Below are 15,627 nucleotides of genomic sequence, written 5' to 3' on the forward strand. Positions count from 1 at the left end.
ATTCCGTCTGTGTAACGTCCAACCTGAAGTCATGAACATCAGTTTCTGTAGCTTCCGCTGCTTTCTCCCACCTCCCTGCCTCTCCTCTTTCTTCCCACTCCCTCACTCTTTATCCCCTCCTCTCTCCTCACTGTTCAACGCCTCCCGCCGGTTCCTCTCCTCCTTCCCTTTCCGCCACCGAGCAGGGAGTTGGCCCCTTCAGGCCAGCCCCCGTCCCAGTAACCCCCGATTCGCCCTGACCTAATCACAGGGCGGTTTACAATGACCGTTGGACCCACTGGCCGCTACATCTTTGGACTGTGGGAGAAAGCCGGAACGCCCGGGGGGGGGGGGGAATCCAAGTGTTCCACAGAGAACTCCAAACCCTGACGCCCGGAGCTGTAATCTAACCACCGTGCTACCGTGGCAACCTCCTCCTTGTCCCCTTCTTATTCCGGCTGCTTCGCTCACACCCCCCCCCCCCCACCGCTTTCCTTCCCAGCCTGATGAAACGTCGATGCTTATCCCCCTCCGTAGATGCTGCCTGATCTGCTGTGTTCCACCACTGTTGTGTCTCGGAGTACATGTCCACAGATACCTGAAGGTTGCCTCACAGGTGGATAGGGTAGTTAAGAAAGCTTATGGGGTGTTAGCTTTCATAAGTCGAGGGTTAGAGTTTAAGAGTCGCGATGTAATGATGCAGCTCCATAAAACTCTGGTTAGGGCACACTTGGAGTACTGTGTCCAGTTCTGGTCGCCTCACTATAGGAAGGATGTGGAAGCATTGGAAAGGGTACAGAGGAGATTTACCAGGATGCTGTCTGGTTTAGAGAGTATGCATTATGATCAGAGATTAAGGGAGCTAGGGCTTTACTCTTTGGAGAGAAGGAGGATGAGAGGAGACATGATAGAGGTGTACAAGGTAATAACAGGAATAGATAGAGTGGATAGCCAGCGCCTCTTCCCCAGGGCACCACTGCTCAATGCAAGAGGACATGGCTTTAAAGTAAGGGGTGGGAAGTTCAAGGGGGATTTTAGAGGAAGGTTTTTTACTCAGAGAGCGTGTGGAATGCACTGCCTGAGTCAGTGGTGGAGGCAGATATACTAGTGAAGTTTAAGAGACTACTAGACAGGTATATGGAGGAATCTAAGGTGGGGGCTTATATGGGAGGCAGGGTTTGAGGGTAGGCACAACATTGTGGGCCGAAGGGCCTGTACTGTGCTGTACTGTTCTATGTTCTATGTCTTAGCATTGTCCGTTGATACAAGAAGGCGTGTAAGAGGGCAGCAGACACTTCGTGTTCCCTCCCCAGGAACCGCTGGGCACAAAATTAACTTCAGAAGAGGGTCGGGCTGAAACATTTGACCCCCGCCGCCCACCCAAACTGAAATACAGCCCCTCGTCAGTAGCTGTCAACATCCATCTTGACCAGGGGCAGGAGCTGACGGTCGAGATTCCCTGGCTGGCCTCTCTCCGTCAGTGCTGGGTATCTTAATCTGGGGGGCTCCTGTCTGGGCAGTGAGTGATAGTGTGGCGCGAAGGGAGTTCAGCCTGTCCCTGACACTAGTTATCCCTGCAGTAGCAGTGTGTGATGGAACAGTGCAGAAGGAGCTTCTGTCTGTATCTCACCTTTCCTGTCCCTGCTGTGGGAGATCGTCATGGGACGGTGGAGAAAGAGTTTCACTCTGTGAGCCTGTCCCTGCTGTGGCAGTTTGTGATGGGACAGTGTAGAGGGAGCTTCACTCTGTGAGCCTGTCCCTACTGTGTGAGTGTGTGATGGGACAGTGTAGAGGGAGCTTCACTCTGTGAGCCTGTCCCTACTGTGTGAGTGTGTGATAGGACAGTGTAGAGGGAGCTACACTCTGTGAGCCTGTCCCTCCGTGGGAGTTCGTCATGGGACGGTGTAGAAAGAGTTTCGCTCTGTGAGCCTGTCTCTCTATGGGGGTGTGTGAGAGGATGGTGTAGAGGGAGTTTCACTCTGTCCCTCTGTGGGAGTGTGTGATGGGACAGTGTAGAGGGAGTTTCACTCTGTGAGCCTATCCGTGCTGTGGGAGTGTGTGAGAGGATGGTGTAGAGGGAGTTTCACTTTCTGAGCCTGTCTCTCTATGGGAGTGTGTGAGAGGACAGTGTAGAGGGAGTTTCACTCTGTCTCTCTATGGGAGTGTGTGAGAGGACGGTGTAGAGGGAGCTTCACTCTGTCCCTCTGTGGGAGTGTGTGATGGGACAGTGTAGAGCGAGTTTCACTCTGTGAGCCTGTCCGTGCTGTGGGAGTGTGTGAGAGGATGGTGTAGAGGGAGTTTCACTCTGTCTCTCTATGGGAGTGTGTGAGAGGACAGTGTAGAGAGAGTTTCACTCTGTGAGCCTGTCTCTCTATGGGAGTGTGTGAGAGGATGGTGTAGAGGGAGTTTCACGCTGTCCCTCTGTGGGAGTGTGTGATGGGACAGTATAGAGAGAGTTTCACTCTGTGAGCCTGTCTCTCTATGGGAGTGTGTGAGAGGACGGTGTAGAGGGAGTTTCACTCTGTCCCTCTGTGGGAGTGTTTGATGGGACACTGTAGAGGGAGTTTCACTCTGTGAGCCTGTCCGTGCTGTGGGAGTGTGTGAGAGGATGGTGTAGAGGGAGTTTCACTCTCTGAGCCTGTCTCTCTATGGGAGTGTGTGAGAGGACGGTGTAGAGGGAGTTTCACGCTGTCCTTCTGTGGGAGGGTGTGATGGGACAGTGTAGAGGGAGTTTCACTCTGTGAGCCTGTCCGTGCTGTGGGAGTGTGTGAGAGGATGGTGTAGAGGGAGTTTCACTCTGTCCCTCTGTGGGAGTGTTTGATGGGACAGTGTAGTTTCACTCTGTGAGCCTGTCCATGCTGTGGGAATGTGTGAGAGGATGGTGTAGAGGGAGTTTCACTCTGTGAGCCTGTCCTTGCTGTGGGAGGGTGGGAGTGTGTGATGGGACGGTGATATAGATAAAGATAAAAGATTAGCTTTATTTGTCACATGTACGTACATCGTATCTTTTGCATCTATGATGAAGATAGTTTGGGGATCTACTTGGGGCAGCCCATAGATGTCAGCACACTTCCGGTGCCAACACAACAATATCACAACTTCCTACCCTAACCCGTGCATCTTCGGACCGGGGACGGAAACTGGTAACCCAGAGGAAGCTCACGGGGTTACGGAGAGAACGTACAAACTTCTTACAGTCAACGGCGGGAATTGAACCTGGGTTACTACCGCTGTAAAGCATTACGCTAACCGCTACACTGCGCTGCTGCCCGTTGTAGGGGGATAGGAACATTGCCACGGGGTCACAGGGTGAACCTACAAACCATGGTGGTGGCGAGTTCCGCTCTCGGGCTCGTGACTGGCCGCTTCTCGATACCCCAGGGGGGCAGCCGAGGAGACGAGTGCGCCTTCGGTGCTCCAAGGTTTCGCGGCCCTGGGGACTGGCTGATTCTAGGCTGGTGGCGCTGACTGAAGAATCTTGGGACAACGTCAGTCAGTGTGTGTGTGTGTGTGTGTGTGTGTGTGTGTGTGTGTGTGTGTGTGTGTGCGCGCGCGCGCTTCTCTCTCTCTCCCTCTCTCCCTCTCTCCCAGACGTGTGTGATGGGGACGTTGGTCTGTGGATGCGTGTGACCAGGATGTTGTCCCGTGGACGTGTGTGACGGGGATGTTGGCCCGTGGACGTGTGTGACGGGACGTTTTTCCGTGGATGTGTGTGACGGGGATGTTGGCCCGTGGACGTCTGTGACGGGACGATGACGTGTGTGACGGGACATTGGTGTGTGGACGCGTGTGACGGAGGACGTTGGCTCGCAGATGTGTGGGATGGGGACGTGTGTGACGGGGACGTCGTCCCGTGGACGTGTGTGATGGGACGTTGGTGTGCAGACATGTGTGACGGGGGACATTGGCCCGCGGATGTGTGGGATGGGGACGTGTGTGATGGGGCATTGGTGTGTGGACATGTGTGATGGGGACATTGTCCCGTGGACGTGTGTGACGGGACATTGATGTGTGGACACGTGTGACGGGGAACGTTGGCCCGCAGACGTGTGGGATGGGGACGTGTGTGACGGGACGTTGGTGTGTGGACGCGTGTGACGGGACGTTGGTGTGTGGACGCGTGTGACGGGACGTTGGTGTGTGGACGCGTGTGACGGGGAACGTTGGCCCGCGGACGTGTGGGATGGGGACGTGTGTGACGGGACGTTGGTGTGTGGACGCGTGTGGAGGGGGACGTTGGCCCGCGGACGTGTGGGATGGGGACGTGTGTGACGGGGACGTTGTCCCGTGGACGTGTGTGATGGGACGTTGGTGTGCAGACTTGTGTGACGGGGGACATTGGCCCGCGGATGTGTGGGATGGGGACGTGTGTGACGGGACGTTGCTGTGTGGACATGTGTGACGGGGACATTGTCCCATGGACATGTGTGACGGGACATTGTCCCGTGGACATGTGTGACGGGACATTGGTGTGTGGACACGTGTGACGGGGGACGTTGGCCCGCAGACGTGTGGGATGGGGACGTGTGTGATGGGACGTTGGTGTGCAGACATGTGTGACGGGGGACATTGGCCCGCGGATGTGTGGGATGGGGACGTGTGTGACGGGACGTTGTCCCGTGGACGTGTGTAATGGGACGTTGGTGTGCAGACTTGTGTGACGGGGGACATTGGCCCGCGGATGTGTGGGATGGGGACGTGTGTGACGGGACGTTGCTGTGTGGACATGTGTGACGGGGACATTGTCCCATGGACATGTGTGACGGGACATTGTCCCGTGGACATGTGTGACGGGACATTGGTGTGTGGACACGTGTGACGGGGGACGTTGGCCCGCAGACGTGTGGGATGGGGACGTGTGTGATGGGACGTTGGTGTGCAGACATGTGTGACGGGGGACATTGGCCCGCGGATGTGTGGGATGGGGACGTGTGTGACGGGACGTTGGTGTGTGGACATGTGTGACGGGGACATTGTCCCGTGGACATGTGTGACGGGACATTGGTGTGTGGACGTGTGTGACGGGGGACGTTGGCCCGCAGACGTGTGGGATGGGGACGTGTGTGACGGGACGTTGGTGTGTGGATGTGTGGGACGGGATGCTTGCCCGCGGACGTGTGGGATGGGGACGTGTGTGACGGGGACATTGTCCCGTGGACGTGTGTGACGGGACGTTGGTGTGTGGACGTGTAGGACGGGATGCTTGCCCGCGGACGTGTGGGATGAGGACGTGTGTGACGGGACGTTGGTGTGTGGATGTGTGGGACGGGATGCTTGCCCGCGGACGTGTGGGATGGGGACTTGTGTGATGGGGATGTTGTCCCATGGACGTGTGTCACGGGACGTTGGTGTGTGGACGTGTGGGACGGGATGCTTGCCCGCGGACGTGTGGGATGGGGACGTGTGTGACGGGGACATTGTCCCGTGGACGTGTCTCACGGGACGTTGGTGTGTGGACGTGTGGGACGGGATGCTTGCCCGCGGATGTGTGGGATGGGGACATGTGTGACGGGACGTTGATGTGTGGACGTGTGTGACGGGACGTTGGCCCGCGGACGTGTGGGACGGGATGCTTGTCCGCGGACGTGTGTGACGGGGACATTGTCCCGTGGACGTGTGTGACCGGACATCGGACTGTGGACATGTGTGATAGGACGTTGTCCTGTGGTTCCGCTGTTCTCTGGTGCTGACACTGTGCCATGTGTGCTTCCAGGGCTGCTGAACATGCTGTGGTGGCTGGCCTGGTGTCTGCAGAACCGTACGTGCCTGCCCTACGTGTGGAAGTGCGCGCTGGTGATGGTAATGTTGCAAGGGCTGGCTCTCCTCGAGCTGCTCGACTTCCCGCCGCTGCTCTGGGCATTCGACGCTCACGCCATCTGGCACTTCAGCACTGTTCCCGTACCGTTTCTCTTCTACAGGTGAGTGAGCCCACCCTTTCACAGCAACGCTTGCTGTGGCCGGCCCCTCCCAGACCCACCTCTCACCTTCTGGCCTGTCATCCTTCCCCTCAACTTCTCATTCTGGGGTCTTCTCCCGTCAGACTGGGAAACCCCCCCCTCCCCGAGCTGAGCAGGTCTTCCAGCACCATAAACCCGGCTGCTTCCCGGGCCAGTGTCACCTTTCGAGAACTGGTGCACGGCTCCCACACTGAATCAGGTTCCCAGCTCCCGCTCGCCGTCTCCGACTTCTCTACGCTTCCAACTTTAGGATTCAGTACATCTTATATTCCATCCAGGCAGCCTCGAACCTGACGGCAAGAACCTCCATTTCTCCTTCCAGTGATTTTTGTTTTGATCTCCCCCTTCCCTCTTCTTTCATTCCCCACTCAGCCTCACCTCCCCCTGGGTCCCCTCCTCCTTCCCCTTTCTCCCACGGTCCACTCTCCTCTCCTATCAGATTCCTTCTTCTCCAGCCCTTTGCCGTTTCCATCTATCACCTCCTTCTTCCTCCTGTCCTCCTTCCCTTTCTCCCACGGTCCGCTCTCCTCTCCTGTCAGATTCCTTCCTCTCCAGCCCTTTCCCTTTCCCACTCACCACCTCCCAGCGTCCCACTTCATCGCCCCCGCCCCCACCCACCTGGCTTCCCCCTGTCACAATCTCGTGTCTCCTCCTTCCCCTCCCGTTGCCTTCTTATTCTGCCTTCTTCCCGCTTTCCCTTTCCCGTCCCGAGGAAGGGTCCCGGCTCAAAACATCGATTGTTTGTCCCGCTCCAGAGGTGCTGCCTGACCTGCTGAGTTCCTCCAGCGTTTTGTGTATGTGTGTGTGTGTGTGTGTGTGTGTGGTGTATTCCCCATTTCTTGGTTCCCAGTGAGGATTTATACCATCTCCAAAGCAGAGATATTTGCTATTCCCTTCCACATTCACAGAAGGTACAGCTGTCAGTTTTATCCTCCTGCGGGTTTTTATTTGTTCTCGATCTCCCCTCTTCATCTTCAAAATATCTGTTTACTGAGATACAGTAAATCGAGCCTCACCGATTAGCAATCCCCCGGTATAATCCTAGCCCAGTCACGGTTCAATTTACAATGAATCAGAATCGGATTTAATATCGCCAGCAAATGTCGTGAAGCTTGCTAACTTCGCAGCAGCTGATAATGTAGGAAGAAAAATATAAATAATTAATTCAATCGATTTCTGTAACTGTATATATATATTAAATAGTTAAAATAAAAATAGTGCAAAAACAGAAATAGTAAAACGAAGGTAGAGAGGCAGTGTTCATGGGTTCAGTTCAGAAATCGGATGGCAGAGGGGAAGAAGCTGTTCCTGAATCGTTGAGTGTGTGTCTTCAGGCTCCTGTACCTCCTCCCTGATGGCAGAGGGGAAGAAGCTGTTCCTGAATTGCTGAGTGTGTGTCTTCAGGCTCCTGTACCTCCTCCCTGATGGCAGAGGGGAAGAAGCTGTTCCTGAATCGTTGAGTGTGTGTCTTCAGGCTCCTGTACCTCCTCCCTGATGGCAGAGGGGAAGAAGCTGTTCCTGAATCGTTGAGTGTGTGTCTTCAGGCTCCTGTACCTCCTCCCTGATGGCAGAGGGGAAGAAGCTGTTCCTGAATCGTTGAGTGTGTGTCTTCAGGCTCCTGTACCTCCTCCCTGATGGCAGAGGGGAAGAAGCTGTTCCTGAATCGTTGAGTGTGTGTCTTCAGGCTCCTGTACCTCCTCCCTGATGGCAGAGGGGAAGAAGCTGTTCCTGAATCGTTGACTGTGTCTTCAGGCTCCTGTACCTCCTCCCTGATGGCAGAGGGGAAGAAGCTGTTCCTGAATCGTTGACTGTGTGTCTTCAGGCTCCTGTACCTCCTCCCTGATGGCAGAGGGGAAGAAGCTGTTCCTGAATCATTGAGTGTGTGTCTTCAGGCTCCTGTACCTCCTCCCTGATGGCAGAGGGGAAGAAGCTGTTCCTGAGTCGCTGATTTGTGTGTCTTCAGGCTTCCAGACGGTAACAATCAGAAGAGGGCATGCCCTGGGTGGTGGGGATCCTAAATGATGGGACGCTGCCTTTCTGGGGGAACCGCTCCTTGAAGATGTCTTGGATGCGACAGAGGATGATGCCGGCGATGGACTGACTAAGTTTACAATTCCCTGTAGCTTCTTATGATCCTGTGCAGTGAACCCCACCTCCCCGCCCCCATACCAGACGATGATGCAACCAGATAGAAGGCTGTCTATGGAACATCTGAGGAAGTTTTCGCGTTCTAGGTGACAAACCAAACCTCTTCAAACTCCTAATGAGATATAGCCACTGTCTTGCCTTCTTAAGCTACCGATTAGCCCGACCAACCGGTACGTCTTTGGACTGTGGGAGGAAACCCACGCGGTCAGGGGGAGAACGTACACGGGCAGTGGTGGGAATTGAACTTGCGTCGCTGGTTCTGTAAGGCACCGTGCTAACTGTACTGCACAATCCACACGGTTTCCCCCCGGGTGCTCCGGTTCCCTCCCCCAGTCCGAAGACGCACCAGTGGGTAGGTTAATTGGTCTTTGTAAGTTGTCCCGCGCATGGGCTAGGGTAAAACTGACGTGCTGGGCGGCACAGCTTGAAGGGGCAGAAGATCCTATTTCTGCACTGTCACTCTGAACAAACAAATAAATAAACATTTTTGTTTGCGAGGCCCCTGCCTAAAGGGAGGTCTTTCCCCTCTCACTCTGAGGCTGCTGATCAGGATTTACCGCCAGTGGCATCTCTCCTGCCTTTCGTTTATTCCTTTCTAGACACTTAGAGACGCACAGCCTAGTCACGTGCTTTGTCGTTTTGTGGCAGCAGCACGCGGAACAGAGAAGAGTCCGGCACAGGAGCAGGCCATTTTAATTTACTTTTTAGCTGGATCCCACAACGTTGTGCCGATCCAGCTAAAACATAAATTAAAATACTCCAAACACTAATCCCTCCGACCTGCACCAGGTCTATCTCCTTCCATCTCCCTCACATGCATGTGCCTACCCAAAAGCCTCTAATGTATCTGCCTCTACCACCGATTCCAGGCAGCACATTCCAGGTATCCACCACTCTCTGAGTGAAACACTTACCCCGCACATCCCCCTTGAACCTACTCCCTCTCACCTCCAATGCATGCCCTCTGGTGTTAGACATTTCAACCCTGGGAGACAGATACTCCCTGTCCACTCTGTCTACACCTCTCATAATCTTGTAAACTTCTATCAGATCTCCCCTCGGCCTCCGGTGCTGCAGAGAAAATAACCCAAGTTTGTCCAGCCTCTCGTGATAGCGCACATTCTCTAAACCAGGCAGCATCCTGGTGAACCTCTCCTGCCCCCTCTCCAAAGCCTCAGCGTCCTTCCTACAGTGGGGTGACCACAACTGTACGCAATACTCCAGATGCGACCTAATCAAAGTTTTAAAGAAGTCGCCACATAACCAGCATATCATAATTGCGAAGAAGCCACAACAGGGCCCATATTTCATTGGGAGTATGAGGGGATGTGGTATGTCACCAAAGACTCCAGTAAATTTCTACCGATGTACCATGAAGATCATCCTGACTGGTCGCATCACCGCCTGGTATGTGGGGTGGGGGCCAGTGCACAAGATCAGGAAAAGCTGCAGAAAGTTGTAAACTCAGCCAGCTCCATCATGTGCCCTATATTTCCTAAAGGGGGGAGTTCCTGGCATTGCAGAACTCTGACATCAAGGTGCTTCACAAAGAGCTGTAGCTAAAACTTCAGTGGCCACTTTGTTAGGGAACCTCCTGTCCTTATTAAAGTGGTCACTGAGTGTGCGTCCGTGGTCTTCTGCTGCTGTCGCCCATTCTCTTCAAGGTTCGACATGCTGTGTGTTCAGAGACGCTCTTCTGCACACCACTGTTGTAACGTGTGGTTATTTGAGTTACTGTCACCTTCCTGTCAGCTTGAACCAGCCTGGCCCTTCTCCTCTGACCTCTCTCGTTAACACAGAACTGGCCACTCACTGCATTTTTTATTTGTTTCTCGCACCATTCTCTGTAAACTTTAGAGATGGTTATGCGTGAAAATCCCAGGAGGTCAGCAGTTTCTGAAACACTCAAGTCACCCCATCTGGCACCAACGATCATTCCACGGTCAGATTCACTTAGATCACATTTCCTCCCCCCATTCTGATGTTTGGGTCTGAACAGCAACTGAACTTCTTGACCGTGTCCGCGTGTTTTTAAGCATTAAGTTGCTGCCGCACGATTGGCTGAGAGATATTTGCATTAACCAACAGTTGTACCTGATTAAGTGGCCGCTGCGTATTAACAGTTGTTCTTTGTTTCCCCCCCCCACCCCCAACCAACCCCTCCCTGGCCCTCCCCACCCCACATAGCTTTCTGGTTGACGACAGCCTGCACCTTCTGGCCGTGAGGAGAGACTATCGAAAGGTGGAATGAGCCGGGGTTGGCTGTATAACTGAACGAGACTTTGGCACTGATATTGTTGCACCTTTCTGAACTCTTCACCGTGTGGGTCCATTCCTGGCGTGTGAGTCTGCGGACAACGTTGGAGCCCGGGCTTCTGATCCTGCGTCGGGGAGGACGTGATTTTCGGTGAAGGGTTTGATGATTCGAGGTGTGAAGTTGGAGGTAAAGGTGTGTGTGGTGTGCGCGCGCGATACCAGACGCCGCCACCGAGGGGCACACTCTGCCACGGCTTCAGTGACTCTGGACCTCCATGTGCCAACGTCACCCCCTCCCTCTGCCCACCACCTGCGGAATCCAAACCATACCAGCCAAAGCCCTGAGCTGCCTAGCCTAGAATGTAGAACAGTACAGGCCCTCAGTCCACAATGTTGTGTCAGCCTTTCAACCTACTCTTCCCTCCTACATAGCCCTGTATCTTACCACCCATGTGTCTATCCGAGACTCTCTTAAAAGTCCCTGATGTACCTGGCTCCACCGTCACTCCTGGCAGCGCGTTCCACGCACCCACCACTCTGTGTAAGGAAAGCTACCTTTGATGTCACCCCTATACTTCCCTCCGATCAGCTTAAAATTGTCTCTGGCTGCCCGCTCGATCTATGCCTTGTGCCATCTTGTACAGCTCTATCAAATCACTTCGCTCCAAAGAGAAAAGCCCGAGGTTGCTCAGCCCTTCCTCGAAAGACTGGCTGGTAAATCTCCCCCGCACCCTCTCTGAAAGTCCCGCTTCCTCCTTATACTGGACCAGAACTGAGCACCATACTCCCAGCAACACACATCCCACCCCACTGATCTCCCTCCTGGCACTTATCCGTGTAAGCGGAACAAGTGCTACACATGCCCTTACACTTCCTCCCTCACCACCATTCAGGGCCCCAGACAGTCCTTCCAGGTGAAGCGACATTTCACCTGTGAGTCGGCTGGGGTGATATACTGCGTCCAGTGCTCCCGATGTGGCCTTCTATATATTGGCGAGACCCGACGCAGACCGGGAGACCGCTTTGCTGAACACCTACGCTCTGTCCGCCAGAGAAAGCAGTATCTCCCATTGGCCACACATTTTAATTCCACATCCCATTCCCATTCTGACATGTCTATCCACGGCCTCCTCTACTGTAAAGATGAAGCCACACTCAGGTTGGAGGAACAACACCTTATATTCTGTCTGGGTAGCCTCCAACCTGGTGGCATGAACATCGACTTCTCAAACTTCCGCTAATGCCCCACCTCCCCCTTGTACCCCATCCGTTATTTATTTTTATACACACATTCTTTCTCTCTCTCTCCTTTTTCTCCCTCTGTCCCTCTCACTATACCTCTTGCCCATCCTCTGGGTTTTCACCCCCTCCCCCTTTTCTTTCTTCCCGGACCTCCCGTCCCATGATCTTCTCATATCCCTTTTGCCTATCACCTGTCCAGTTCTTGGCTCCATCCCTCCCCCTCCTGTCTTCTCCTGTCGTTTTGGATCTCCCGCTCCCCCTCCCACTTTCAAATCTCTTACTAGCTCTTCCTTCAGTTAGTCCTGACGAAGGGTCTCGGCCCGAAACGTCGACTGTACCTCTTCCTCGCGATGCTGCCTGGCCTGCTGTGGTCACCAGCAACTTTGATGTGTGCCAGTGAAACCATACTCCCAAGTGTGTTCTAACCAGGGTTTTACAGAACTGCAGCGTTACCTCATAGCCCTTGAAGTCAAATCTCTAAAACTGCTGAACGCCAGCCCATCATAGGCCTTCCGGACCGCCCTGCCTTCTGCGCTGATAATGCCACTGGGTGCAGTTTTGGGGCTCAGTATGCTGTGGCGTCGTGTCTGCCCAGTGAACAGCTTCCGCCCGTCAGCAGGCCTGCTGTGCGAGCAGCCATTCCTAATGCATTACCCCTGTCCATCCCCCATCCTCCTCCAAAGCCTGTTCTCTGCTTTCTCACCCACCGTTCCCCGGGTCCAGGGACCCAGAGCACACTGAGTGACCCTGGCCTGCGAACTCTACCCCCTGAAAGTCAGGGAAATGTTCTGAATAACGTTGATAAATCTGTGACTTTTCTTCGCACTTTGTGGCCAGTACGTAACCTTTGGCCTCCTGACCCTTGGCACTGTGAGTCCTTCACCCGCCGTTGGTGGGGGTATCTGCGCCACCCAGGGGTGCTAAAGCTTCTGGGTGATTCCCGACTCCTGACTGCGTGTAAATGAGAGGATTTCCGTCTTGTCAGGAGCGGGTGATTTTGACGTGAGTGGGCCTGAGACAGTTTTGTATTTCCACTTTGCCTTTATTCTCAAAAGTTTTGCGGAAGTTTTGTTTTCACACACGAGCGACGCAGGCGAAGCTTTACGGATGAGTTCGGAAGAGCGCGGCGCGCGAGGACACGGCGGAGTAGCTCTGCTCAGGCCGAGGCGCGGTCGATCATGGCGGGGAAGTTAGGAGCGCGGTCCAATTGCAGACCCACCTGCCGCGGACGTTTTACTGAACGTGCAGTCATGTGGCCCCGCTGGCGACCTGTCCCGCGGTGAGACACCACACTGCGGTTGGAGCTGGAAGCGTGATTCCGGGACAACAGAAGAGGTTTTACGCCTAAGTGGAGAGTCTGAAAAAGCGCGGATCATTCCCTGTTGGACAGGAGTCTGAACATGATTGGTTGGGAGTCTGACCTTATACAACATAGAACACCACAGCACAGTACAGGCCCTTCGGCCCGCAATGCTCTGCCGACCTTTAAGATCAATCTAACCCTCCCCTCCATTTCTTAAATGTCCCTAATGTACCCACCTCTGTCACCATCCCTGGCAGGGTGTTCCACACACTTACCTCTGATATCCCCGCTATAATTTCCTCCAATCACTTGAAAATTATGGCGATTTCTGCCCTGGGAAGAAGTCTGTGGCCGCCCACTCTACCTATGTCCTCTTATCATGTTGTACACCTCTCTATCAGGTCACCTCTCATCCTCCTTCACTCCAAAGGGAGAAGCCCAAGCTGGCTCGGCCCGTCGTCATAAGCCAGGCTCTCTAATCCGGGCAGCACCCTGTTGAGTCTCCTCGGCACTGAGACCGAGAATGGAGAGGCACCCCTTATCCTTCGCTGCAGAGAGGAAGGCTGGAGCTCACTCAGCCTTTCCTCACCAGACACGTGAACGGAGTCTGAGAAAGTTTCCCCGTCTGGACTGCCGGGCGGAGGGAGGTTCTGACCCCAGCAACGTGATGGGGCTGCTGATCTCGGAAAGGATAGGCTGGCATTGGAGAGCGCCCAAAGGAGGTTCACAGGAATGAAAGGGTTAACGTATGAGGAGCGTTTGATGGGTGTGGGCTTCTACTCACTGGAGTTTAGAAGAATGAGGGATAACCTCGTTGAACCCTAACGAATGCTGAAAGTCCTCGTAGTGTGGATGTGGAGAGAATGTTTCCTATAGTGGGAGAGTCTAGGACCAGAGGACACAGATAGAGTGGATGTGGAGAGGAAGTTTCCTATAGTGGGGGAGTCCAGGACCAGAGGACACAGATAGAGTGGATGTGGAGAGGATGTTTCCTATAGTGGGGGAGTCTAGGACCAGAGGACACAGATAGAGTGGATGTGGAGAGGATGTTTCCTATAGTGGGGGAGTCTGGGACCAGAGGACACAGATAGTGTGGATGTGGAGAGGATGTTTCCTATAGTGGGGGAGTCGAGGACCAGAGGACACAGATAGAGTGGATGTGGAGAGGATGTTTCCTATGGTGGGGGAGTCTAGGACCAGAGGACACAGGTAGAGTGGATGTGGAGAGGATGTTCCCTATAGTGGGGGAGTCTAGGACCAGAGGACACAGATAGAGTGGATGTGGAGAGGATGTTTCCTATGGTGGGGGAGTCTAGGACCAGAGGGCACAGATAGAGTGGATGTGGAGAGGATGTTTCCTATAGTGGGGGAGTCTAGGACCAGAGGGTACAGATAGAGTGGATGTGGAGAGGATGTTTCCTATAGTGGGGGAGTCTAGGACCAGAGGACACAGATAGAGTGGATGTGGAGAGGATGTTTCCTATAGTGGGGGAGTCTAGGACCAGAGGACACAGACAGAGTGGATGTGGAGAGGGTGTTTCCTATAGTGGGGGAGTCTAGGACCAGAGGACACAGACAGAGTGGATGTGGAGAGGATGTTTCCTCTAGTGGGGGAGTCTAGGACCAGAGGGCACAGCTTCAGAATAGAGGGATGTCCCTTTAGAACAGAGATGAGGAGGAATTTATTTAGCCAGAGGGCGGTGAATCTGTGGAATTCATTGCCACAGGCGGCTGTGGAGGACCAGTCATCGGGTAAATTTAAAGCAGAGGTTGATAGATTCTTGATCTGTAAGTGTGTCAAAGGTAAGAGAGTGGGGTTGAGAGGGATAACAAACCAGCCGCGATGGAATGGTGAAGCAGACTCGATGGGCCGAATGGCCTGATTCTGTTCCTGTGTCTTTTGACACAGAGTGGGGGGGGGGCGGGGGTAGGAGGGGGTGAAGCTGGGGCTGCCGGAAGGGCCCATGTGGGTAGGGGAGGGTCACGTTGTGCCCGGCTGCCGCTGTCAGTTCCTCTCTCTGGCCTTGTGGTCTGGGAGGGGCAGCATTCTGGCCCTTTCCCCACCCACCCTTCCGATAAAACCCCTCACCTCCTGATACCGCGAAATGAGGGAGGGGATATTATGTTGGAGAGCAGCGTCCTGGCCACGTGCCCGTGTGCCAGTCGGGGCAGCCAGGGGGTATGGAAGGGGTCGTGGCCCGGTGGTAAAGCTGGTGACCCAAAGCCCCCGGACGCATTGTCTGCTCCGTGCACAACAGAGTCTGCAGATGCTGCAAAGCAGACAAAACGGCGGAGGTGTTCTCAGCAGGTCAGGCAGCGTCTCTGGAGGGAGAATTCAGAGTAAGATTGTTATCTGTGTGGATACCTGTCACCCACCATCTACCAGCCTGAGATTCATGCACTGCCGGGCATTCACAGTAGATGCGAAGAGAAACAGTAGAATCAATGGAAAAACCCCGCACGACAGAGACGGGCAAACAACCACTGGGCAAAATGTGTCAATATAAAAGAGAACACGGAATAATTGTAAATAAATAAGCAATAAATATGGAGAACACGAGGTGTGGCGTCTTTAAAATTTAAAATCAGATCCCGATGAAGGGCCTGGGTCCAAAACGCCGACTGTTCTCTCCTCTCCGCAGATGCTGCCTGGCCTGCTGAGTTCCGCCAGTGTTTTGTGTGCGTGAGGGAGTCTGCCGATCATTACTTATCCCACCTTCCCCCTCACCTGTCAGCTCGTAC

The 15,627-nt window shown here is 54.1% G+C and overlaps 1 protein-coding gene across 1 annotated transcript in view; it reads left to right on the top strand.

The window, feature by feature from the left end:
* pgap3 (post-GPI attachment to proteins phospholipase 3) overlaps positions 1-14,796 on the top strand; it is a 30,922-nt gene extending 16,126 nt beyond the window's left edge. The window contains exons 6-7 of the mRNA XM_072249622.1: positions 5,693-5,897; positions 10,272-14,796. Coding sequence (XP_072105723.1) covers positions 5,693-5,897; positions 10,272-10,335 — 269 coding nt within the window. The 3' untranslated portion in view covers positions 10,336-14,796. The remainder of the gene's footprint in view (positions 1-5,692; positions 5,898-10,271) is intronic.
* Positions 14,797-15,627: the final 831 nt, after the last annotated feature.

This window comes from Mobula birostris, chromosome X, assembly GCF_030028105.1.
Source record: "Mobula birostris isolate sMobBir1 chromosome X, sMobBir1.hap1, whole genome shotgun sequence".
Lineage (NCBI taxonomy): Eukaryota > Metazoa > Chordata > Chondrichthyes > Myliobatiformes > Myliobatidae > Mobula > Mobula birostris.